The sequence below is a fragment of the Euleptes europaea genome, chromosome 7 (assembly GCF_029931775.1).
Source record: "Euleptes europaea isolate rEulEur1 chromosome 7, rEulEur1.hap1, whole genome shotgun sequence".
Classification (NCBI taxonomy): Eukaryota; Metazoa; Chordata; class Lepidosauria; order Squamata; family Sphaerodactylidae; genus Euleptes; species Euleptes europaea.
The window spans coordinates 57,277,854-57,304,709 of NC_079318.1; the positions used below are offsets into that span (position 1 = coordinate 57,277,854).

The following is a 26,856-nucleotide window of genomic DNA, read 5'->3' on the forward strand; positions in this document are numbered from 1 at the left end:
TTACCCTGTAGATGGTTTTTTATGGTGTTATATAATTGCTGTTGATTTTACTATACCGCCTTGGGCATTTTTTTAAAAAATGGGAAGGTAGCATAGAAAGTACCCTAAATAAATAAGAATCCATCTCGTCTGTTCCAACAGCAGTTAGTCATACACCTTTGGAAGCACACAAGGCCTCCCATATTTTATTTATTTATTTATTTAATCCTTATTTATTTAATTCATATTAAGTATCCATATGTACCCAGAGGAACCCAAAGCAGCTTACGTCGTTCTCCTCCATTTTATCCTTAACAACAACCCTGTGAGGTACGTTAGTCTGAGAGAGTGTGACTGGCCCAAGGTCACCCATTGAGCTTCCATGGCACAAGTGAGGATTTGAACCTGGGTCTCCCAGATACTAGTCCAACATTGCCAGAAGCACTGTGTCCATAGGTATATTGCTTTGGTACAGAGGATCTCTTTAGAGAACAGAACTGAGTTGGCTGATAACTTGGGAGAGCCTGTAGACTATACTTGAGAGCATGTTAACAGATTTCCTCAGTTCAGTAGCATGTGGATAACTGGTCTTTGAACTGTAGTATTAGATAATAATGAAAAGTAAAATGATATGGATGCAATAAAATAATGCATGAGTAATTCTGAGATATTATTGCTGAAGTATATAAAGTAACGTAGCTAGAGCAATAGATTTAGAATCAGAATGACGTACAGTCAGATAGTGAAATTAAAAGATAAAACTGCTAATTGTTTAGTGGTGAGAAAGATGTCTGCTAGTGGCTTTAACAGATTATGCTGTGTGAGTTGCAGGCTTGCCTTCATTTAAGACACAGTTATAATTAAGTTACAAATATTGCTATTATATTCCACTCAGCTTTACCACAACTAAACCCCCTCTCCTGTTGGCAGCCCTTCTGCACACAAAGCACTGAATATGCCCCTAATGGCGTGCCTAGGTGAGAAACTGGGCCTTGTCCCTTGTTTTTGGTTTAATGAAGAAGGAACTGGAATCTGCTCAGATTAACAATAGATGTGTAATTGATAATATAATGACTGTTAATACTTCATTATTATATGCTTCCCTTTTAGGAACTAGAACAGTACAAAAGGAATGCCGCAAAAACGTGGAAAGAAATGGAGTTTGAGTCTTGACTGAGAGATACCTAGCTCTCAATCAGAATTTAATTTTTTTGTGTTTTATTTTGTGCCTTTACAATGGATTTACATACATTTTGTACACTTGGTAAAATATGTAATATGCATATAGCAAGCCGTTCATCATAATTGTGGTTATCAGTAAATGATAAATACCAGTGGATTATGCCTGAATCTCTCATTTCACTCGTTTTTTTCTAAGAGGAATCCCAGATGTTGGATGATGAGAAACAGCAGTAGATATATGTTGTATCATTTAATATTGGAGAAGCTGGGAGCATGTGAAAAATCGCAGGGTGGGGTAACAATGTGGACATATTTTCTGTGTTCTTGGCCCCTGTGTAGATAATAAAAAGCAGCAGAACTGGGCCACCAACAGACAAAGTAGGGTTCACTAAACATACAACTTTGTCCAAAAGAGGGAAACTGCCTAAAACTGCCTTATGAGGTCTAAGAATGTTCCAGAAGGGAAAGAATGTCAAGAACAACGGAGTGCTTCCTCCAACCTAAGAAGCCCATGGAGTTTATAGAATCCTTCAGGGAGAGATGACGTGTGGGACTTCCAGCCCCCCTATTCTTCACAGACCTCCAGATTGTTATTAATGTATTCAACATGAGTGCAAACTTATGAAAACAAATTACACTGAATATGATAACTTTAAGAATTTTAATTTATTCCAAAGCCTCTACGGTTCCCTCTTTTTGTCAAAATACTTAAGATTTGTTCCTAAGACAACTTAAAAAGAATAAGGGAAAATGCAAGCCTGGTTGCAATATCACAGAAAGAGAAAAATAACCATCAGGTTGCCTCTTCTTGGATCATCCACTGAATTTCTCCAAGGTGAATTAAGGTTTTTTTTCTCCATTTGTTTGCTTTTGAAGTATCAATGGAAGACTAAATGGAATGACTTTCGTCTTTTAACAACAGGAAAAAGCTTCAATTTCACTGCTCAAGCTGTACTTTCAACAAAAGTATAAAAATACAGTACTTTTACAAACCATTTAATGGTACTTTTATTTTATTACCTAAGAATAATTATATCCCTTATTTTAAAACTTATTATTGCTAGAACTACAAGTGGTGGGATAAAGGCATATAGTAGTAAAAAGTCCATTGTGAACCGGGGCACTGCTCCAGGATAACTTCTTTCAATGAACTGAATCCCGTGAGAGAATGGGCAGGAAGCTCCAACTCCAGTAGAAACGTTGAACTGACCTGCCAAAAGAGTATGTTTACATTATGATGCAGCATTGCTGGTTCTGAATGTATAACTTGTTCGAGAACATACAGTACAATGTTAACTCTACATGAAGAACTAAGAGCCCATTCCTTAAGGGGGCGGCGGCTGAAGCTCCTTAGGAGCCGGCGTGACCCTTCTCTGGTGTAGGAGCCATCTTATCACAGAATAAGTTGGCACCTACGCCGGTGTGGGGGCAAACATGCTGGCATCCAGGAGACACTAGTCCCTGCCACCAGCGCAGCCATGCCAGCACTGGCATGGGAAGCAGGCGTTCCTGGGTGAGGAGCTGCTATTTATTCCACTTTTTTTCCAGAAGTGGAATAAACGTTTTAAAGAAATAATAAATGATTTATGTAGTCTAGAGATCAGTTGCAATTCTCCAGGCCCCCACCTGGAGGTTGGCAACCCTACCTCCACATATGCTGTACTTGTATACATTTAAATAAAGCAAATACTACAAAAATGAGACACATCTCCAATGCCGTCTCTTCCAAAGGGAACCCACTTAGGTGAATGCTGGCCCTGGGACGTCTCATCCCTTGGAGAAGCGGGTTGTGTGTAACAGTATGTATGTTTGGGGAATGTTTTTTTTTAGCACTTACCACCACATGTGAATTTTAATCCAGAAAACTCATTCACAACAAGAATCTCACTGCTATACTTTTGGAATGTAAGGTAACTTAGCATCTTGAAAGCAGTTGGCACGTCCTCCAAGCTCCTAACAAAACAAATAAAAGTCAGTGAACATTTGTCACAATTGACCACTCCCTGCTGCTGAAACACCCCAGTTTCTATAAGCCGCCTCAGTTCCATCTAACGTTTCAAGAATTAACTGTTTTGCTGGGACCAAAGCTGAAGGGTTGCCTGGAAATGGAAATTCTTACAGGGATATGGGCTGTCTCTGGTACGCTTCTACCCAACTTTAGCAAAACTGCTATTGATTGGACTACTTAAACATAGGTAGTGACATGTAACGCAGAATCAGGTTTATTGTTTGCATGTTCATAGATAGTGTGGGGGGAGGGGCAGAGAGTCTGGTTCGTTTTGGTTTTTTACATCGAAAGAAACACACGAGGGATGGGAACTGACCCTCCCCCTGCTGCCTGACCTTCCTGCACTCAACTCTTTTCTCCCAACTCAGCTCTGACATCAAATATGAGCCATGCTAGGAAGACAGGGCAGAAGAAGTTCAAGGCAGACTTCCCATCCCCTCTGTCTATCTTAGTCTTCGGAGTAAGTGCTAATTAATCTCTTTAAAGAAGCAGAGCCTAAAGGAGTATACGTGCTGTTTGGCGCTGCCTCTAACCGAAGCCCTTTGAACTCTGGACCTGCAGAAATGTTCATAGAGCTTGCCTCCCTTCCCCCCTTTCCTAAATTCTCTCTCTCGACTTTTCATTCACAGGATCAGCCCTGGTTAGTATTTGGATGGGAGACCACCAAGGAATGCCAGGGTTGTTGTGCAGAGGAAGGCACTGGCAAACCACCTCAGTGAGTCTCTTGCCTTGAAAGCCCTACGGGGTCGCCATAAGTCAGCTGTGACTTGACAGCACTTTACACACACACAACCATTACCAAATTTATTTAGGAGCTCGTGCTGTAAATTACCATGTATTTACTATAATAAATTTCCAAACATCTGTGGAATTTCAAGGTGAAGTCTTTAAGCATTTCTAAATTCTACAGATTTCAGTGACAGAGCATAAGTATGTACATAACTATCCCTCTGAAATCAATAGTAAATTAATATTTTATTTTTCATTTCGGTATTATATATAAAAAAACAAATTAAAAATAGAAAAATGGAAAATAATACAGAAAAGTTCTGGGTGGAAATATAAAATTTTGATAAAATTACCTCATACATACTATTATTCTATCCTACTTAGAGAGTGTATTATGTCATATCTCTACCCTCTTAATATATGGTCCTCTTTGTTTTCTACTTGCTAGCTTATTTTCTATATTGCTAATATTTTTAAAATTAACTTATTCTTAATTTAATATCTAATGCTTTCTACCTTTACATAAGCATATATCTACCCAAATTCAATATTGCATATACAACATTTTAACAAACATACAAGTAATAAAGCTTCCAGATTTTTTTACTTTGGTTGGCTCATATTCCAACTCAGGACTAGAAGGAAATGTTATGACCGACATGGGGCTGCCACTGAGAACAGCAGACCCGTGTCTGCCACAAAATCTAATTCTAGCCTGAATTGTAATACAAGCCAATCAAAGTTAAACCTTGTTAATTACTATTGGTTTCAGTTCCTTTGCTATTATTCTTTTCTCCCAGTTCTTTTGCTATTGGAGCCCAGCTACAAGAAAAGTGCCAGGAGTGAAGGTGTGCAGGAAGATCAGGTGGGAAAGATTTCAATGCCTCTAATCTGTGCACTTGTTAACTGTGTATTAGCAGTGGATATCTCCAAGGAAGACAAAAGATGATGACAATGAAGTACTTTTTTTGGGCTGCATTTTCCAGAACAGCTGGTTTCAATGAGGGGGGGGAGAACACTGCTGTTATTCCCCCCACCCCCTATCATGAAGACAGGATTTCAGGGAAGGGGGAACAACTAGTACTACATGTTGGAGCCACAGTATTAGTTTGAACAACAACAATGAAAAGATAGAAAAAGAGGTGAATTCTGTAACTTATTTTGACTTCCCAAATAGATGATATCCCCAGGGGAAACTACAATGGAGAATCTTCCTGTGCTCTCAAAGAAGACTTCCTGATAGCATATTATCATTAAAAACCCAATTTGTGGGTAATGCTTTACCTTACCTTACAAGTCCACTTCCTACTAGGGTACCTGCTATGGTAAGTAGCATTACTCCTCCATTGACAACATAGGGGTTTTGAATTAGCCCGAGAAAAACAAGTGTAAGCAGTTCTCCTGCTACATGAGGTACTACAACTGCAGCAAAGAAATATCCAAAACTAGAAGCATCTGGATATAATCCCACAGTCCTGTACAAATAAAAGCATGTCTTTTTTAAAAAAAGAAGAAGCAATATTATTACTATTCCATCTTTCCATATTATTACTATTCCATCTATTCCACACTTAGGTACAGAGGGGGGGAAAGTCTCTGAGCAAATAAATGAGATCACTATGGAAACAGGTTTCTGCTAGCAACTCATCCACTAGTAACAGCTGTAGATGGAAGAATACCACGGAGAGGGCCAAAGCAGGGTTTTTTATATGAGTGTGCATTCAAAAATAATATTCTTGTCAGTCTCAAGTGGTTTACACCCAGAAGGACTGTACTCTGTAGTTTACCAAATTTGGAAACCAATCTTTACTACCCAGTAATGAGTTTAGGCCAAGGGCCACATTTTTTATCATGAGAACGAGTGATAGAATGAAATTCACAGTGCCATTACTCTTGCCTTCTTCAAATCTCCGAGAAGGCAAAGTGTTATTTGACAACAGTGCAAGTCTTATTCTTGACAAGTAGCAATTTATATGCAGAAAGATTTGCTTATCTGCCATGCACTTACCAGTATATAAAGATGCTAAAAAGTGCCATGCTGATGATACTGAAGGGCAAGAAATGAAGTATATAAGCGAGCAACATCTGCCATTTTTGGTATAAACCGTCTTTACTTTCTTGGTCTCCTACAGCCCGTAATGCAGGAACTGGAATGTATACAAAAGGAAATTAGCCATTTTAATGTAAAGTACATATATCTCTTTAGTAGTGTTTTGGGGAAAATACCTTTTTTTTTACACTAGTTAGCAATAAGAGTGTAGAAACTTACACAGGGCCAGAGCATTAAGAATTCCTGTATATGATGGAGCACACATGCACTGGTAAAAGAGTCCTATACGATCTTGCACTGCTCCTTTAAGAAGATCATTATTCAGCCTCAGGAGGAAGAATGCCATGAAAAGGCCAAAGAATAAGTTCTGGGAAAGCCGCATGATTATCCCAGCCTTGTCTCTGGAGAAATTTCTTGTTGTCCTCCTGAAAAGGAAGGGTCATTATTGCACTGTGCTAAATGCATTCATCTTCTGCTTCTAACCCATGCCAAGATATGCTTGCTCTGCAACTGGCCTTACTTTAGAGTTGCAAGCACTGCCTTGGCAAATGCCAGGAGGATGGCGCCTGGGAGGGGAGGAGTTTGGGGAAGATATGACATCACTTCCAGGTAATGCTCTAGGAATCTTCCCTAATCTCTGTGGTAAAGACCATAGAGCCATGGGGAAATTGCTGAAGTGCTACTATGGAAGCCATTTTCCAGCCATTTCTTTTCCTGCATTTCAATTTCTCAGTGGTGGGAGACTGGAGCCAAGAGGAGGGGTTTAATTGATGTTGGTGGGCATGCATGGCCACTGACTTGTTTGAGAAGCACTTACCTTAAAAGGATCCATAGTTTGGAGAAAGAATTGGGGGAATCTTTGCATTTAAAAGGTAGAGGTGGCAGGTCTTTCACTTTGCACTTTGTTTCTTCAATGGCCTCCAGAGTTTTGCAAAAGAGTTCTGAACTTTTATAGGCTGTAGATATAGTTTGAACTCGGCTGTAAGTTTCCAGTTCACGCACTTTGCTTTGAGTGTCTACTGATGTTAGATCCACTGAAAAATTCATCCAATAGCATCGAATTAATCCTAACTTTATTTTATATGAATGTATTTTTACTCTTCATCTTAAGCCCCCCTCCCCCACACACACACACACACTTGCAAGATTTATACTGTTTGCATGCTTAATGTGCTTGCTGGTTGTGAATGCTTGACCTAACCCATCGACATCCCCAAGAAAAACTTAATGTGTAATTGGGCCCTCTGATTCAGACAAATTTTCCACCAATACGAAGTTTGGTTTGCTGAAGGTGTCAAATCCATTATCAATGCATAGGTTAATGTAGATTCCCTTCTGTGGTATGAAGATTATTCCTTTCTATTCTACATTACAACCACTAGTTTTTATAGTAATACTGATATTAATGGTTACATTTGTTTGATATTCATACAAAAAGTTCTTTGTGTTTCACATATCCACTCAAGAGACCATTGCTTTTTAAAAAATGATTAACTTTGGTTATGAAGAAATCAATTTGATTAACTAAGACACACCTCACACAGAGGAGCTGAAGAAATGTGCACTGAGTAGCAAGAACTGAGTGACCCTGTTTTATTTCATCTCTGTATTATACAACTGATGTTCCATAGGGCAGGCACGTGGAAACAAGGAGCATGTCTCTGCACTGTATCTCCTCCATCTATGAGCTTTCTTGCCTTGTAACAGGCAGAGCTAGCAAAATCAAATACTGGAACTACAAAGTTTCTGCAATTTACCTGTTCATCAGAGAATTATCATGCCTGATACCTTCTTCTTTTTTTTACATGTTAAGAACATAAGAGCCCTGCTGGATCAGATGGACTAGTGGTCCATCTAGTGCAGCATCCTGTCTCACATAGTGGCCAACCAGTTCCTCTGGAGGTCCAACAACAGGGCATAGAGGCCAAGGTCTTCTCCTGATATTGCCTCCTGGTACAGAGATTCAGAGGTTGACTGCCTCTGAATGTGGAATTTCTCTTTCTTCACCAGATTCCCTTTAATGACCATCTCTTGTAGCCACTGATAGATTTATCCTCCATGAATCTGTCTAATCCCCTTTTAAAGCTGTCTATGCCTTGACATCCTCTGACAGCAGATTCCACATTTTAATTACTCGCTGTGTAAAGAAGTATTTCCTTTTGTCTGTCTTGAATAAACTGCTCATCAGCTCTGTTGGATCCCCTCGTGTTCTAGTATTTTGGGAGAGGGAGAAAAATTTGTCTTTGTTTACTTTCCATCCCATGCATAATTTTATAAAACTCTATCATGCCCCCCTTAGTCCCAGACTTTTCAGCCTTTCCTCATAGGGAAGGTGCTCCAACCCCCTAATAATTTTATTTGCAGGCAGAAAGAGCGGGAGTTGCCTCAGTGGAGCAGGTGCAGAGGAGAGCGATGAGGGTGATCAGGGGCCTGGAGACCAAGCCCTATGAGGAAAGGCTGAGGGAGTCGAGAATGTTTAGTCTGGAGAAGAGGAGGTTGCGAAGGGGCATGATTGCTCTCTTTAAGTATTTGAAGGGCTGTCACTTAGAAGAGGGCAGGGAGCTGTTTCTGTTGGCAGCAGAGGATAGGACTTGCAATCATGGGTTTAAATTGAGAGCGGAAAGGTACCGGCTGGATATTAGGGGGGGGGGGAATTTACAGTAAGAATAATTCAACAGTGGAATCAGCTACCTAAGAAGGTGGTGAGCTCCCCTCACTGGCAGTTTTTAAGCAGAGGCTGGACAAACACTTGTCAGGGATGCTCTAGGCTGATCCTGCATTGAGCAGGGGGTTGGATTAGATGGCCTGCATGGCCCCTTCCAACTCTATGATGATACTATGATTCTAGGAGGTGCTGCTGCAGGTGGGAAGGGGAGGCCGAGCTGCGGCCGCATGAGCCAGTCAGGCAGAGGCAGCAAGTGGACTTGCCAATGAGTGGCCAGCACAGAGAGAGGGCAGTGCAGCATGCAAGGGGGGGAATTGATGGGCTCCTCCCCCCACAAGTCTCAAGGGTCTTCTGCATATAATTTCTTCATTCTGTATGAATTCCATATGAATTTTTCTATATGAATAAACTATATGAATTTTTCTATATGAATCAGATATGGAAAGCATCTTATACTCCCTTGACCTAGAACTCATAGCATAAGCATGGAAAATGTATTCAATGCTACTCAGAAATTTGCATCATGAAATACTGATTTGTTTCTGCAGTAAGCCAGCTAAGCTGTTCAGCAAGACTATTTGCTTAAATTAAGAATTAGATCACAGGACTCTGAAAAACTTCATGGCTCCTATGTTGCAGTGGATAAAGAAAATGTTTGAAAATAGAACAGCAGCTGAACATAATTGTTTTGCTCAGGAAGAGGTACAATGAACGATCTCTGCCCTGGAAACCAACCCAAACATCCCCTCCAATTTGTTTGGCTGGAAGCAGTTCTCTTCTTGAACCCAGTTTAGAAATGCTTACCATAAAAATCAAACGGGTTAGAATGTTCTGGACACGTGTAACCACAGTTCCCAAAAAATGTGATCATGTCTGATGGACCTCCACAGAAAACCAATTCTCCAAAACTCATGATGCAAATTTTATTAAATACCTTGTTGGAAAACACAAACAAAAATGCATTACTGTGAAAAACTGTCTGATAAGAACAAGTTTTTGAAAAACGTACAGTGCATAATAATAGAAGAAAGCATGCTTTGAGTTGCAAATTAATGTTTGCTCTGAAGGGCTCAGATACATACAAACCTCTGAAGGACTCAGTTGTTAGCATATCTGTATAGAGTGTTGCTTGAGTCAGAGAAGTGATAAGTCTCTGAACATGTGGAAATCTGTGTGTACATAAAGGGACCCCTGAATGAGCTTCAAGGAGTAGCTCCAACCTTTCTCCAAGGATCATCCTCCACCCTTCTTCCAACTCAAGTGGCTCTTCTGTTGGAAGAAAAGCCACTTATGTTGCTGGAAGTTTTCAAACTTTGCTTGGTGGATGGTACGATAGGAGGAGTATCCAGTCCAGAGCCTTGGGTTTTCAGCAACGTTCTCTTATAACTCTCATATTGGAGTACAAATAGCCAGTGCTTAGCTAAGGAACTTTTCTCCAAATTAAGTTGCTCTTTGGTTGGAGGGAAAGACACTTCACTTGGAAGAAGACTCCTTAGGCTAGAGGAAGGCGTCAAACTTTGATGAGTGGGGTAGCTGGATCCATCTTATTATTTCTCTAGTATTCAAATATCGCTGCTACAAAACTTAACAGAATGGAAATCAGTGTCTTGATATTTCTTACCTGGAAAAGTTCTGATCGTGGCTGATGGATTGTAATAATTACTATCCTGCCTTTCCGAGCAAGTTCTGAAAGCAGCGATACGATCTGATTGGCTGTCGTGCAGTCCAGACCAGTTGTTGGTTCATCTAGCAACATGACCTCTGTGAAAACAGCAGGAATATTCTTGAAAGTTCAGCTAAGGGTGAATCCATATGTTTAAAAGGCAAGCACACAATTCCAAATTCTGTGTTAGCCTCAAGGCACTGAAACAAGGGGGGGCATTTGCTGGGGACAGTCATTGGACTGGAATAGGGTTTAACCCTTCCCCATTCACCATTTCTCCCTGTCAACCCTTTCCCCTCATTATTCTCCACCTCTGCCTGAGACACTGGAGAGCCGCTGCTAGTTTGAATAGATAATACTGACCTTGATGGACCAAGAGTCTGATTCAATATAAGGCAGCTTCATCTGTTCTGTTCATTCAAATCAGTGGCCTTAGAAAGGTGTAACTCTGCTTGGAATGGCACTGTAATTCTTTCAAGGTCTATAGTAAGTTAGAACAAAAGTATTAAGGTTTACTTTGTTCATGATAAATGGAATAATTTCCATATTTTCTACATATTTATTATATGTAAGCTACTTTTGGTCCCTATTGGGAAGAAAGGTGGGGTATCAACAAAATAAAATTTAAAAATCTTTAATGTTATTAAAACATTTCATACCAATGTTTACTGTTAGATGTTGCAATCCAGGGTTATTGAACACTGCCTTATACTGAGCCAGACCACTAGACTAGCAAGGACAATTTTGCCTGCTCTGACTAGCAACAACTCTCCAGGGTTGCAGGTAGATATTTTCCTCTTCTCCTATTACCTGATCCTCTTAGCTGGGTGATGCCAGAGATTGAATTAGGGACCTTCCGCATGCAAAGCCATTTACCCACCCTGTTATTCTGAAGTATACACCGTAAAATCAACTTCAAGCATACTAGTCCATTCATTATTACTTTATTGAGCATGAGTATATTATCTCCCAAACCTGGATGACATGGATGATATAAATACTCCTGTGCCAGCTAAAGAAATCAATGGGATTTCTTTAGAAAAAGAAGAAGAATTGGTTTTTATATGCTGACTTTCTCTACCACTTAAGGGAGAATCGAACTGGCTTACAATCGCCTTCCCTTCCCCTCCCCACAATAGACACCCTGTGAGGTAGGTGGGGCTGAGAGTGTGTGACTAGCCCAAGGTCACCCAGATGGCTTCATGTGTAGGAGTGGGGAAATAAATCCAGTTCACCAGATTAGCCTCCTCTGTTCATGTGGAGGAGTGGGGAATCAAACCTGGTTCTCCAGATCAGACTCCACCACTCCAAAGTGGCTGTCAATTCGGTTCTATCCAACATGAAAAACAGCCGAATTTTCCCCGATTCTGCGGTTTCCAGTTCAGTTAGAGCCAAAGTGAAAAAAGGCAGGAAAACGACAAGCCGAATTCAGCGAGTTCAGGCGGATGCCAAATAAATTCAGGGAAGTTCGGCGTCCCTGAATCAGCATTCTCCCGCGGCCAATGGTGGCCCAAACTGGGTCTTCTTCTGGCCAATCAGAGCAGGGATTCTCCCTTTTGAATTGGCCAGGAGAAGAGTATAAAAACTCCAGTCCCGAGTCTGTATTCATTTCCTTCCATTTTGGTGGTGCTGCTCCTGAGAGATCCTGCTTACTGGAATGGGATTGGATTGGATTTTCTTCTCCTCCCTGCTCCTGCCGGAAGACATCCACAGTTTGGGGTTTTTCTCTATACCTTTTCTTATGTGTGTGTGTGTGGAGGGGGAAGCAGATTCTGTGTGTGGGGGGGAAGCAGTTTCTGTGGGGGGGGAGCCAAAAGGGGGCTTTTGCCTGTTCTGCCAGGGGGTGCCCACTCGCCTCTGCGGGAGTGTGCGTTCTGCCTTTTTCTGCCCGTTGCCACCCTTGCCTGGAGTTGAGTCAGTGCAGCGGTGCGTGCGTGAGTCTCCCTCCGCTTGGCACGAGTACCTTCTCCTTGGGTCGTTTGTTTGGGGTTGAGCCGAGAGCCATACTGGTTTGAGGGGGGGGGCTTTGGCTTGTTCTGCCGGGGGGGTGCCCACTCACCTCTGCGAGAGTGTGCATTCTGCCTTTTTCTGCCTGTTGCCACCCTCGCCTGGAGTTGAGTCACTGCGGCAGTGCGTGCGTGAGTCTCCCTCCGCTCAGCACCCGTGCCTCCTCCTCCTCGGGTCGTTTCTTTGGGGTTGAGCCGAGCTGTACTGGTTTGAGGGGGGGCTTTTGCCTGTTCTGCCGGGGGGTGCCCGCTCGCCTCTGCGGGAGTGTGCGTTCTGCCTTGTCAGTGAGTCTCTCTCTGTCTGGCCCATTCTTCTCCTTCATTTGGAATTTGTGTCTTCTGGTTCGGGGGGGTTGTTCTGCTGGGGGGGCTCAATTGCCTCTGTGGGGTGTGATTTGGGGGGTTACCTGTTCTGGGGGGGCTGATAGCCTTTTTGCGAGTGTGATTGTTGCTGTGGAAGATTTGAATCCAGCAGCATGAAATCTATCAATACTTAAGATACGGAATTTGCGCAGGTCGCACTTATGCTAGTAGCGTTATAAGATGCACTTTGGCTGTGTTGAAATGAAAAGATACGTTACCCATGCTAGTTACGCTGTTTACGCTTTGATTGTTCTAGGATGCACTTTTGGCGTAGTGTGAAAGCTTTTCTTGCTTGTGTTACATCAGCTCTTAGAAGCCACGGACGGGCTTCTACTGTGTGTGTGTCAGGGGGAGCCAAAGGGGGGGTTAACTTACCTGTCCTGGTGGGGGGGCTTGATCTCCTCTTTGCGAGCGTGATTGTTGCTGTTTTCACTGGTTTCACAGTGTGGGTCGGTGAGTCTCTCTCTGGCTGCCCCAGAAACAATGGGAGGTTTTGCCTTGGATTTTCTGCTCTCTAGATGCACATTTTCCTCATCCAAATTCTCAAATCTCAACAATAAGCCCCCCTGCAGAGTTTTGAGAATTTGTCTGGGGGAAATGTGCATCTAGAAAGCGGAAAATCCAAAGCAAAACCTCCGATGCATAAATAGCCAACGAGAAACAATGGGAGGTTTTGCCTTGGATTTGCCGCTCTCAAGATGCACATTAAGGATTGCCTGCTCCCATTCATTCCAATGGGCCGATGGGGGGACCCCTTCCAGTCCCCATAACTCGGGACCCCCTGACCCAATCTTAACCAAACTTGGGGGTTCTTGCACATAGGGTCCCTCCAAGCTACCAGAAAGTTTGGGACATCTACCTCCAAAAATGCCCCCCCCCCGGAGCTGCGGAAAGCCACCAATGTGCTTTAAATGGCTTTATTCGGCCGAATTAATTTGGGAACGCTGAATTTCATGCCGAACTTCATGGATCCTAATAGGGGGAGTTCAGACTTTGGCATTTCTCGAATAAAATTGGGCCGAATTTTGCCGAATCCAAATTTTACAGAATTTTTTTTCAACAGCCCTACTATACCACTCTTGCATAGGATGGGAAACATGAGACGTTCTCATCCAGATTATTCATGTGACAAGACAACCTATTACTGATGCAGCATGGACTTTGATGGGGAGGGAGTGTTTTGTGGTGATAATCACACCATAAATATATGAGCTGAACCAAAAGATCCCAAGTAACCAGGCTTAGAGTCTCCTTGAAATTCCAGAGGGCTTCTGCTAATCACTGTTAGCAGAACAGGGCTGGATGGACCACTGAGCAGCTCCTCATATCCAGTAGTACAAACTCGCCATCCTTTTCAAAGGATTGGGTTACTTTAAACCATTTGCTGAAACTGGTTACTTGTAGTCTTCACCTCCCATCCATGCCCAAGCAGAGACTGAAACGCAGACTCTGTTAAATCACTGCTGAGTTAGGTTAGGTATGCTGAGCTCCTCTTCAAGGTAATGGCTTTGGCTCTGTGACAGATGGAAAGTTCTATTGAAAAACAGTGGGTGGAGTTGGGTGGCAGGAGTGTGTACTAAATGAATGTCTAATAAAAAAAGGACAGAATATTTGTTTTGTTCTGAAAAGCTACATGCTATACTCACGGGGATCTTGTAGTAACTGTGCTGCGACTGAAACACGGCGTCTTTCACCCTCAGAAATTCCCCCCAAAATACGGCTTCCAATTATGCTGTTAGCAACATGACTGAGCCTCAGCTCAGCCATAACAGCATCAACCTGCAAAAACCGTGACAAATCAGGAAGAACATGATGAAGAAGAAGGGTTGGTTTTTATATGCCGATTTTCTCTACCTTTTAAGGAGTCTCAAAACAGCTTACAATTTGGAGAGAACTGTGACTAGTAGGGCTATGCAAAAAAACAACCCAACTTGGGTTTATTGGGCATGAATTTTTTCAGTAAACCTAAAATAAGCCAAATACCCATAGTGGTAAATGGATATTTGGCTTTATTTATTTATATATGAAATTTTTTAGGAGCTCTGGGGGGTGTTTATCAAGGTAGAGTCACCAGATTTTTAGGGTAGCTGCAAGGGACGCTCCTTGCATGAACCCCAAAGTTTGGTAGTTTGGGACAGGGAGTCCAATTTTATGGGCTCCTGAAGGGGTCGCCCCCATTCTCTATAGGAAAGTATGGTAAAGTTTACAATGCTTTTCTATGGAGGAGGAGGTCGACCCCTTTGGGACCCCATAAAATTGGACCTCCTGTCCCAAACTTTACCAAACACTGGGGTTCATGCAAGGAGTGTCCCTTGCAGCTACACTGTGAATTTGGTGACTCTACCTCCAAAAACACCCCCTCCTAGAGCTCCTCAAAAAAAATTCCATATATACTATAATGGACCTGAATTTTTCAGGAAAACATGCTCCCAGGAGAATTTTAAAAACACTTACTTTTCATAGTCTATAATGGCCGCATCCGCACCCAAGAATTGTGGGAAAACTCAGTTTCCTATGAATGTTTGCAATGGGCCCACACAAAGCTATGGGTAGCTATGCTGTGAATCTGGTGACTCTACCTCAAAAACTGCCTCCCCCAGAGCTCATAAAAAAAAAATTCCCATGGGAAAAGCCTGGGGAAAGCTGAAGCCAAAAAAGCCAAATACGTTTTCGGCTTTTTCGGCGATCAGCTATCTGGCTTAGGCTTGATTCCCAGTGCACAGCCCTAGTGACTAGCCCAAGGTCACCCAGCTGGCTTCATGTGTAGGAGTGGGGAAACCAACCCAGTTCACCAAATAGGAGTCCACTGCTCTTAACTACTACACCATGCTGCCCCTCTAAGGAGAAGATTTCAAACATCCTTCAAACACTACATTAAAATAATTTTACATTTTAATACTCTTAATTCAGAAGGATCTTAGAACAGGATGCCCTTGAAGGCTTTGAAAGAGAAAGATGTCATCATCTTTCAGTGAATTACTGAGAGTACCATCCTAAGCAGAGTTATATCCTTCTAAATCCATTGAAATCAATGGGCTTAGAAAGGCGTGACTCTGCTTAGGATAGTGCTGCCAGTCACCTTCAGCACCTTATATTTTTCTTGATTTGCTTGACTGAATTGAAGTAGATGGAACTTCTTAATCCTTTTCCAATCAGAGTCACCACAATGTATAATTAGGGCTGTGAGCATTCCACAATTCAGGGCTTTCATGCACAGAGGTAAAATTTAGCTTCCTGGAAACCTTACCTTCCATTTAAAACCAAAAGCAGGTTTCTAGCCCTTATGGTTAGAGAGCCAGCATGGTGTGGTGGTTAAAGTGCCAGACTAGGATCTGGGGTACCTAGTTCAAATCCCCACTCTGCCATGGAAGCTTGCTGGGTGACCTTGGGCCAGTCACACACTCTGAGCCTAACCTACCTCCCAGGGATATTGTGAGGATAAAAAAGGAGGAGAGGAGAATGATGTAAGTTGCTTTGGGTTGCCATCGAGAAGAATGGTGGGATATAAATAAAGTAAATAAATAAATAAATGATGATGAAGACAGGTTTGAAAGTATGTGGGCAATTCCTGGCAAAATGTCCAGCACAGGTGGGTGAGTGGATAGACTGGGGCTAATGGAGACAGAAAAGATTATATAAAAAAGAAATAAATGCAAATGCATTATTTATACAAAGACACACGATGTAAGTTTTTTTAAGCACAGAATCATGATTTTAAAATACTGCAGAATCTATATTGCTCAGCTCTGAATCAAGCTGCTGCCATACATTCTGAGTTGTATTTTACATTGACAATGGAATCAATAGATCTACCATGTGTTCCCCAAATAATGATAATGGGAGACAGGGGTGAGTCTTAGGAGATTTCTGTTTGCTTAGGTTTTGCTTCTGGCCAGCTGTGTGACTTCAATGGACTCAGATGGGTATTAATTTGTCTAGGATTGCACTGTTAATTGCACCGTTGGACTTTCCAACCTTCGCCCAGAGAAGAAACAGACCTTCCTGTGAATAATTTACATGTTCCATCTCCAAGAGAAATAAGAAGGTACCCAGGCCTTCCCCACTTGGGTTACAATCCTACAAAATATTAGGATGCTTAAATCTCACTGTCTTCAGTGGAATTTATGCAGTCTGTGTGCACGATTATAGCCTTATTCTCCAAGTGTTCCTCAAAGACATCTCATCTGATATATATATTCCAAAAGAAAAAGGTACAGACCTTCTTTTTTATAAAATCACGGGAATGCTTCTGAAGGGCCAGCAAGGCAACGTATGTCAAAGATTCTTCTATGGTGAGGTAGTTTAGCAAAGTATCATTCTAAAAGAGGAAAAAGTGCAGCTGTTTTAACCTGTAGGGACAACCTAACCATATAAATTCTCTGTGCAGTCAATCTAATGCAAAAGAACAGGTCCAGAATAACTGAAATACACTGGTTGTCCCTTTTTCTCATGACTGGAAACATGTAAGCTGAACGCATGAAAGGAACATGAGATCATACTCCAGATCCCTGTGCGTTTCTCATATCTGGGTATATGCAGAATATGTGTAGAAAAACTCACAATATAAATGAAATTTTAAAAACCAGACCTGGAGAACATAGGAAAAGCAGTCCTGAAATTGATCCTGATGCAATTCACGTCCATTGACACAAACATGCCCAACAAAATTGCTCTTATGGCTGAGTCTTCCGGCTATGGCATCCAACAGTGTTGTTTTCCCAGATCCTAGTGCAAATTGTTAAGAGCTATGATTTACCAGCATTTGAAACAGCTCTTGCAGCTGTCCCCATAAGTACAGTTTGAGTTGAAGCAATTAGGAGATCACTGTGTTTATGACATGAAAATGTAACTTGCTGATTTTTGCCAATAAAATCTAATGTTAGAAGGGCAACACCAGGCCAGGTAGGGTTCTCTTTTCTGGATGATTGGCATCCCTCTAGGTTGCCATTGAAACACCACATCCTTCGAGGAAAGCTCAGAGTCTGATTCTAAATTGTTTCCATAGATTTCGAACTACAAACAATAACTTGTTCTATCACAGCCATATTGATAGGCAATAGATTTAGGATAGATGCCACTGAATTTCTGTAACCATGCCAGCCACACATGCACACCCACATTCCTAATCCTTAATATTTGCCAATGTGGTTGTCAGATTACATTAGCTTTCCTGGAACCATAATCAAAGAACCCATAGGAGATATTAGATTATAAACTCTTTTCCCACCACAAAGTTTGTTACAATTAAAACATAAAATCAAACATTATAAAATACCATCAATATGTACAATGCATTCAGACCTGGGTCTCCCAGATCCTGGTCTGACACTCTAACCACTATACCACACTGGCTTTCTAACGTGATTCTGACCTTTTGATTCAGAAACAGAGATATAATTACTTACCAGAATTTCCTAAAATGCCCATGATTTCACCACTTTCTATATGAAATGAAACATCTTTAAGAATCTGTCTTGTCCACTTTTTATGGTATGATGGAATATCCCACCATGGTCCTACACGTTCCCTTCAAGAGGGGGAAAAAAAGAGTAAAGCATGTGAAGTGTCATTTGGAAGAATTAAAAGACTTTACAAATATAATCCAAGGATCTCTGTTGTTGCAGGGCTTTATGGTTTGTGCTCCCCATCTTTTTGTATCCAAGAAGAATCAGAAATGCTATGCCAAGATTTTCTCACTATAATTGCTGTACTTTTACAGGATGTAAGCATAATTTAAACACAATAAGCATAAGAGAAGTAAGCATAACTTAAGAGCAATTTAAGAGCTCCTTTTTATCCTCACAACAACCCTGTGAGGTAGGTTAGGCTGAGAGTGTGTGACTGGCCCGAGGTCACCCAGCAAGCTTCTGTGGCAGAGTGGGGATTCTAATCTGGGTCTCCCTGTTCCTAGTCTGACACCCCAGCCACTATGCCAAGTCCTTCTGCTGTAGTTGTCCCTCGTGGATAATTGTTATGGGCTCCCAACATATGCATTTGCTTACCTGATTGCATAAGACACCTTCAGAATACTAACACTGTTGTGAGGTATTGAGACCATCTTCCTGTCTTCTCCTTGGCGTCCCAGTGATATGGCCCGAAGAAATAGCTATGCTTTTCTCTAATGATCTTGTAACCACTGGTAAATTAGTTAATCAAATTAAAGCCCATCTGTTCCAAAAGCATTGCACAGAGCAGTTCTTAAACATCTGTGATACCAGTCTGTTGCTTCTTGCATGAAAAAAAAAAGTATTTCCAGTCGCTCATCCGACGTAATAATTATCTGATGAACCTTTAGCCTAAGTGTATTTTTTATTATAGTACGATCATAGCAACAATAGTTTACCAGTTACAGAAGAAGGTGCGGTCCAAGCATACAGGCCCAGATGAAAGCCAGACTGGGTGGAGGGAAGAGAAGAGGGTCTCTAGGCTTTAAAACAAAGGAAGAAAATGCACAATCAACAGGAAATGTAGAGCTAAAAAGGAGGTGGTCAATCATAATCACGGCAGGGAAAGAAATATGAAGAGGTGTTCACTGGTTTGTTTGTAACACTGCGAAGGAGGACATTGAGAAGGTGAGCAAAATTTAAGACCAAGATCCAGAAGCTTGACAAATAGAAGTGATTTTAGTTAGGTTTTTGAAATGTCAAATGAATATTATGTGAATACATCAAGAAATGTAATTTTAAAATTTCATATTTCATCTGGATTGATTAACTAACACTTGAACTAGCACTGTTATAGAAAGCATTGAAATGATCTTATTAGCACTTCAAAATGTTAAGGAGCATTATGAAGCCACTGAAGGGTTGGTCAAAAATTCTATTTCCCCTCTGTGTTGTCTTCACCACTTATATTGTAAGCTCCTTAGAGACCTGAATGTTTTGATTTGCATGTGCATTGAAAAGGGGCCATGGCTCAATGGCAGAGCATCTGCTTGGTGTGCAGATGGTCCCAGGTTCAATCCTCGGCATCTCCAGTTAAAAGCATCAGATAATATGTTATGTGAAAGACCTCTACCTAAAACCTACTCCAGTGTAGGTTTTCCCTTTTAATGCCAATAAAGACTTTCGTATTCGTACCTAAAACCCTGAAGAGCTACTGCCTGTCTAAGTAGACAGTACAGAACCTGTTGGACCCATGGTCTGATTCAGTATAAGGCCGCTTCATATATTACCTTTCACCCCCTTTGTTTAAAAACCACTACACATTTTAAGAAAATGACATTCTAATGATGATTTCTACAGGCAAAGATGGAACTCCAAGACAGTATTTTTTGCTCAGAAGATGATAACAGTCTGTATTTCACATACAGTGGCAAATCAAACGTTCTGGAGGTCAGAGACCTGAACTATAAGGTAAAAAGGTGGCCTTGCTCTGTCTATGATCTGTAACCTGAACTTGGCAGCACCCGCTTAACATATTCAAGACACTCTAAAACGCAATGAAGACTAAAAATATGGAACAATCAGATAATATTTCAAGGTTTAGACCAGTGGTTCCCAACCTTTTTTTGACCAGGGACCACTAGGACTTTTTTGTTCAGTGCAGGGACCCCAAGGTTCAAAATAAAAAATTCAGAGAATTTGAAAATAAACTTTAATCATAACTGTTAGTTAAACTTTAAGCTTAGAATAATATTTGAATATATATTTTTATAATAGAGAACTTTTAATTGAAAATATTAATTTATTATGGGTTTATAACTTTGTTTCGTGGACCTTAATTTAGTTCTCGCGGACCCCTGGGGGTCCACGGACCCCTGGTTGGGAACCAGTGGTTTAGACCTTGTTGGAAAGGATAGATGTACGGTTCAGGGGAGCCTGGTGGCAAGAAGGGGTGTTGGAATTAGCAGAGTTTTAGAGGGAGGGATTAGAGACAGAAGGGACAGGAACATGTGTAGACAGAGATAAACATTCTAAATGTGGCATTGCTGATTTAAACACATATTCTCTGCCTTGAAAACACAGAAAATGTGTATCTTCATTCTTAGTTTTTTGTGGGACACTAGGAGAGAATGTACCAGCTCTAATATAGCAAAACTGATGGCTCCTTCTCACTCTTCTTTCCAATCTATAGCCTGTCTACAAGATATTGTAATAGCCTATCTACACAACATCATAGAAGTGATTCAGGTCTGTCTTTGTTACTTCATTTTTTAAGGGCAAGGGTATCAGATGCTGCTACTCTATGGAAAAATCTCAGCTGGACAGACATTGAGGTTGGATTTCACACTAGGTCTAAATTGAAGATTACTCCAGCTCTTCTCTTATTAGTTTAAGTTCGTCTGTAGGCAAATAGTTGTCCATATTTTGACTTTATAACTATGCTATTTCTCACTAGGTTGATGTGGCCTCACAGATTCCATGGTATCAGAAACTAACAGAGCTGAAGATGCCTTGGACATTTGGCACAGACCCCAGTTTCCCTGTGATGGCCATCCAAAATTTGACCTTTAAAGTCAGAAGTGGGCAGATGCTGGCCCTCATACAAAGCTCTGGTGAGAATTACTGCATTGTGATATGGACCAGTCATCTCCACAGATTCTACAAGGCCAATCCAGCATCAAAGTGATCTGCTTGAGAAAAGCATTCTTTAGAGACAGATATTCTAAACTGGAACACTAACAGCCCATTCCTGAGCTGAGCCCATTCCTGAGCAGAGGCGCAGTGGCGCCTCTTCCTAAGCTGTTTCCCTGACGCCGTTAAACAAACAAACAAAAGCCATTTTTGCGGCCTTTTTTTGTTTTGTTTAACTGGGGCTTTTCGCCCCATTGAAAACAGAGAGGCTGCCCCTGCTAAATAGCAGCAACGCTGTTCTAGCCACCGGCGCAAGTGGCCGAAAGGGGGTAGGAAGCCGACAAAGCGGCGGGTCCTCCCCCCGGCCCACCCCTGGAACGCCCCCTGCGCTGGTGTGGCCTCTGCACACCGTTGCCAGCGCCACGGAGAGGCCGCGCCAGCGGAGGGGGGAGGCGCAGTCCAATGGCACTCAGCCGCCGGTTGGACTGGCCTCGCCACCGGCGTGAATGCGTGTAATCGCGTGATTACACACATTTACTCCGGCAGCGAGGTCACGCAGCCTCCTACCAACTTTCAGCCCCATTCTCAGGAATGGGCTGTAAGATCATCAGAATAGAATTAAAGAGTACAGACAGTCCTGTCTTACTAGGCACTGTATCTAGTATAGAAACTATAGTTTGCCATTATTTTTAACATATTCTGCCAAATTATTTCCTAAAAGAGTTTTTTTTCCTAAAAGAGTTTGGAATATGTTAATTTTAATGAACTAAAATAACTGGGTGTTTTTTTCTAGTCGACTACAGCTCACTGTCTCATAACACTAGAACTCAGGGTCTCCCAACTGAATTGAGTAGTAGGAGATCCGGATCAGATAAAGAATACACATTCATACAATACCTGTTTCACTTCTGGAATTTACTCCACTACCTTCAGATTCAGTATACCACTGAATACCAGTTGCTGTCATGACACATCAAAGTGAATGGAAGCTGAGGTAGAGCATATTCATGTTTTAGCAACTTTCCCATTCATTCTGATAGGCCATGATGTGGAGGAGGCTTTCTGATGGATTGTTTTTAGTTTAAAAGATTTTTCAAGTCATTAAGATGCCACAAAGAGAACTATAATGTGCATCAGGCCAAGGCATACAGCCCACAAGTTATGCCCATTGTCGCCAACCAGGGGCATGATAAGTGATCAGTTTTGTTTGACCACCTGAAAATGATATAGATTCATATTATTGCTGACAAAATTATTGGGTTGGATGCTACAGATTCATTGCATTGATGGCAGCACCTTCCTTTAGCATGAGGACTCTTCTCCTGACAACAGAAGGTTCCTCAAGCCTTGTACATGAGGAGATGCCTCCTTGCACCAAGAGAAGGTGTTGCCATTAGTAAAACTGATCTATGGGATCCAACTCATCCTCTTTGGGGGAGGCATAGCTTCAGTAAAGGAACCATCAGACCACAGATATTTAACATTGTTATCTATTATATTTCTAGCTTGCAGAAAGGCATCTTTGTTTGATGTGATAACATGCCGGGATCATGGAGGCAAAATTGTATCGGGTCAAGTTATAATCAATGGAAATCCCAGTAACCACCAACTGGTTAAGAAGTGCATTGCCCATGTTCGGCAAGATGACAGACTGCTACCCAACCTGACAGTGAAGGAAACATTATTTTTCGTTGCAAAACTGCGTCTCCCAAAGATGTTTTCTGAGTCAGAAAGAGAAAAAAGGGTAATTAGAATGAAAATTAACTTGTCAAGAATTTAATAACATTAGCTAAGTGACTGTGTGAATTGTTGGATAAAGAAAAGCTAATCTGAATGTGATTATCTGTCTTTTTATCCGTGATAAAGTTTGTTTTATCTAACATCCCTGTTTTTCATTTAGCTTTCTATTGAGTTTTACTTGGTTTGCACTTTTCCATAGAAATGTATGAGTTGGCAGGTTGTTATGCAAGCACTTGTCCAACTACTGAAAGGAACACACAAAAAATGGATTACAGTCATTTTTTTAAAGCAATTTTTTCAGTTTTGGAATTTTTAAAGCAATTTTTGCAGTAATGGCTACTGTAAGGTAGAGCACTTGTTATCATCTGGTTGGTCAGCACTAACAAGTGATATGAGCTTCAACCTAAGATGGGTCATACCAATTGCAATATCTTCATTTACTTGTTTTGTATTTGAGGGGGAGAAGAAAATCACCCATTTGACTGGCATACCTGAATAGGATGGAAAATGTAAAATTCCCTCTGCCACTCTCCCACAGTCCACATTAAGTCCACTCCATTACCTCTTCAAATGTGTTGAGGTCTACAGACCTTCTGGCATCTCATCTAGCTTAAACTGAAGAAAGCAATGATCATATAGAGTTTTGTTGGGTTCCATGCTGCAGATTGAGATTGAGAGTGGCTTCAGGAAAAGTTGGGCTAGGCGACAGGGCTCCCCCAACATATCAGTGCAGGTAGTAGAAGATCCACTTCCCCTTAATTAAAATAGGGAACTCCATCAGGAAGTTCTTCTTTCAAGTTCTACGCCAATGAATAGCATATGTGTGATAATGGCATCCGAAATTTGTCACCTGAACTAGCACAGCTGCCCAACCTTGGATCCATACAGGGCTGCCTCAGGAAAAGATAATTTTATCATGATGCTCAATATTTCGGATGTGATCTTTGTGCCAAAACAAAAAATAGTGATGTATCCTTGATCAAATTTCAGGTAGAAGAAGTTATAGCAGAACTGAGACTGCGACAGTGTGCCAATACAAAAGTTGGGAATGAATACATCCGTGGTGTTTCTGGGGGTGAGAGGAGAAGAGTAAGCATTGGGGTCCAGCTTTTGTGGAATCCTGGTAAGAATAAAGAGATGGTCAGGGCCTTATCCATGTGCCACCGTTTTAGGCTTCTGATCTGGCACTTTATCACCCAACTAGCATTATGTGAAAAGAAGCAATGTGTGTAGCAAGACAGGTGTTGCTGCAGCTATGGGTACATAACCCTCTGCCACATGGTGACCTCCTGCAAACTTTGTCTTAAATATAGGCAACCACATGAGGAGCTGGCTGTAGCATTCAGCCATATGAGGAGGTACATTTTACTCTGTTCTCATTACTCTATAATTTCAATTCATTGTAGTTTAGTCACTGGACTAGTCACTGGATATCCAAATCCCCACTTGGTTGCTTAATACCCATAATGAGCTTGCAAGTGGCCACTATGTCACAGATGTTTGTTTGTGAAAGGAAGTCCAGCCCCTGCCCCTTGTGGCTTGGGAGTTTCCTTTGTCCACCCTCCTATTCCAGAAAAGGAAGACACTAAGCATTTGGGTGGCTGTTTGAAGAGATTGGGATACTTATCTTTGAAGGGGGAAAGAATAAGTAAACTATAGATTTGCTCTTCCTTGGGAACAGCACTTGCTGTGCCCATCCATCTATCCCTGTATTTGGCAAAGTGGGATTGGCTGATCACTTCAGGGCTGAGCAGGATTTTTGTGAGTGTGTTGGCCACAAAAGGATTCTTTTGTATCTATTTTGGCACTTGCCGTGGTGTAGGTAGGTCTGGTTTGGACTGTTTAGGCCCTTCTGCAATTGGTTGGAACAGTGCGAGCTTTTCCTCAAGTTAGGCATCTTACATTGAGGGAAGCTTCTCAAACCTGTCCCTTATGGTTTACCAGTCAGGGGATTTGGAGAGGAGGCCACCTTGTTGGAAATAAAAAGATTTATTTCTTTAAACAGATTTAAATTCTGAATAAAAAGAAACCCAACCTCAGGATTGAAAGCAAGAGATTTTTAATTATTTTCTGCAGCAAAAAATTATGAGAGGAAAGATATTAGCCAAAGGCCACAAAATGAAACTTTTCCTCTAACAAGCTCCGCCTGTTTCTCATATTTATACGTTTTAGAATCCCTTTGTCTCCTCAAATTTCAAGAGCCATTATAATATCTCCTCCTTCTAAGTCCATCCCAGTTATGATCTCATCTTCGTGGTCACATGTTGTTGTTTTTTTATACCACCCTGTTCCAGATATGAAAAATCACTTGCTTTGTTCAGTTTAAGTTAGACAGGACTATTTTCTACTGACTTATATAAATAACCACAGCTTACAAATATAATAGAAGAATAACATTTTTCTAATATGCTAGAATTAAATTAATTAAAATCTTACACATCCCACAGTCCCCCCTCATGATCAAAATCAAAATTATTTTGAATCTTGATCACTCTATTATATTAACTTACAATTTTAAAACAATAATGTAGACACAGTGTTTCCCTAGTCACTTTTTCTAAACCAAAAAACCAAGTATTACATTAAAATGGCTCTCTAAAAGAGTCTCAAAAATTTACTCTTGTTCTTTAGCTAACGATTGTGCTCTGGTTTTCACGTCTTTAATCATAAGTCTTGTTGGCTCCTGAATAACAGTTTAAGTTCGCCTGCAGGTTTTACTGATCACTTCGAGCCTCTTGCACATGGGCTTTCACCAGCTGCTATGGCTTTGGCTGCCACGACGTCATCTACTGCCCTTCTGGTCTCGGCTTCACACGGTGGTAGCGCTTTCTTACATCTGGAATAATGGACCCAGCCTCCCTTTCCATTTACCTTTACTGCAACATTTGCGGTGAAAAGAATTTAGTACGGTCCCTTTTACCTAAGCTGGAGAGTAATATGCTTTTAAGATTTTACAAACACCCGATTTTTTTTTTTTTATAAAACAAGAATGGATAACAGAGTCTAGGGGGAGAGGTTATACAACACAAGCCAGTTTTTGGGTTTCTATATATCTGTTTCCAACCTTTTTATTTGGTGTTCCCTGATTCTGAAAGTGCTGAAAGAGACATTTATACAGAGCCTCAAAGGGCAACAACTTGTGTGGCCCCCCCGGGCTAATGTACGGATGCGTGTTAGTGGGATAGGCAATACATTTGACCATTTTAAATTAATTTTTACACAAATTTTAATTAGCATCTCTTTTTAGGGTCTGATTTATTCTTTTTATTTTTCCTGATAACTGGGGTTGCCACGCCGTGTAAAAAACTACACTTTATTCCCATTTTTTTAAAGAACTGTTTTATAACTTCCCCAACAAACAACCCCCTCTGTCTTTGATTTTCTACATGTACCCTTTGATATGTTACATGCTTTTGCTATTTGTTTTGCTTCCTGATAGATGCCCTTCCCATTGTATGATTGCAAGAGTATTTCTGTTAACCCTGTTCCCCAGATGACTATTTTAGTGTAATTGTGTGAGGATGTGTGTGATGCATACCTTCAGGCCCCTTCAACCACCCCCCTCTTGTTTCTGTAGTCCTTACTTTTGCCATCCAGTTTCTTTTCTTCTTCAGTGCAGGGCCCTGTAGGGGGTAGTGTAAAAACTGGGGTTAAAGTCATTACCATATCACAGGATGTTGATTTTGCTGTAGTTACTTTTGCCATTTCATCAGCTCTGCAATTTCCTTTGGTCTCCTTGGTATGTCCAGTTTGATGTTATTGTTACCTGTAACTAAATATTGTCCAAAACCTATAAAATCAAATCTCCATGCCCTATAGCTCCCCACTAGCTGTCAGGACTTCTCGTTCTTTCCAGATGTGTTTATATGCTTGTACAACTCCAAAAGCATCTGCTTCAAGCACTTTGCACTCAGTCACCAGGCTGTATCCACTCTGCCTTTTTCCACTCACCACT

The 26,856-nt window shown here is 41.3% G+C and overlaps 2 protein-coding genes across 3 annotated transcripts in view; one reads left to right on the top strand and one right to left on the bottom strand.

The window, feature by feature from the left end:
- The window catches only part of DYNC2LI1 (dynein cytoplasmic 2 light intermediate chain 1), a 30,346-nt gene extending 29,173 nt beyond the window's left edge, over nucleotides 1-1,173 (top strand). For both annotated transcript variants that reach the window (XM_056852631.1, XM_056852632.1), the window contains one exon: nucleotides 1,090-1,173. In XM_056852631.1, the coding sequence (XP_056708609.1) occupies nucleotides 1,090-1,152 (63 nt within the window). In that variant the 3' untranslated portion in view covers nucleotides 1,153-1,173. The remainder of the gene's footprint in view (nucleotides 1-1,089) is intronic.
- A 1,004-nt stretch (nucleotides 1,174-2,177) lies between these two features.
- On the bottom strand, nucleotides 2,178-23,785 carry ABCG5 (ATP binding cassette subfamily G member 5). Its single transcript, XM_056853381.1, has 13 exons — nucleotides 23,706-23,785; nucleotides 18,051-18,172; nucleotides 17,234-17,370; nucleotides 16,865-16,963; nucleotides 14,292-14,424; nucleotides 10,235-10,374; nucleotides 9,418-9,547; nucleotides 6,766-6,982; nucleotides 6,168-6,373; nucleotides 5,907-6,045; nucleotides 5,188-5,373; nucleotides 3,002-3,114; nucleotides 2,178-2,371 (listed from the first exon to the last, which is right to left on the bottom strand). Exons 1-13 carry the CDS (start codon nucleotides 23,783-23,785, stop codon nucleotides 2,178-2,180), a joined length of 1,896 nt encoding a protein of 631 aa, XP_056709359.1.
- Nucleotides 23,786-26,856: the final 3,071 nt, after the last annotated feature.

Excerpts from the sequence above, each read along its gene's own strand:
- ABCG5 (XM_056853381.1), bottom strand. The coding sequence starts at position 23,785 with ATGGATCCAAGGTTGGGCAGCTGTGCTAGTTCAGGTGACAAATTTCGG. Across the intron at positions 16,964-17,233 it reads GCTTTTCCTATGTTCTCCAG|AATGATACTTTGCTAAACTA; the intron begins GTCTGGTTTTTA and ends TTCCTCTTTTAG. Across the intron at positions 6,046-6,167 it reads TCTTAATGCTCTGGCCCTGT|TTCCTGCATTACGGGCTGTA; the intron begins GTAAGTTTCTAC and ends TATACATTCCAG.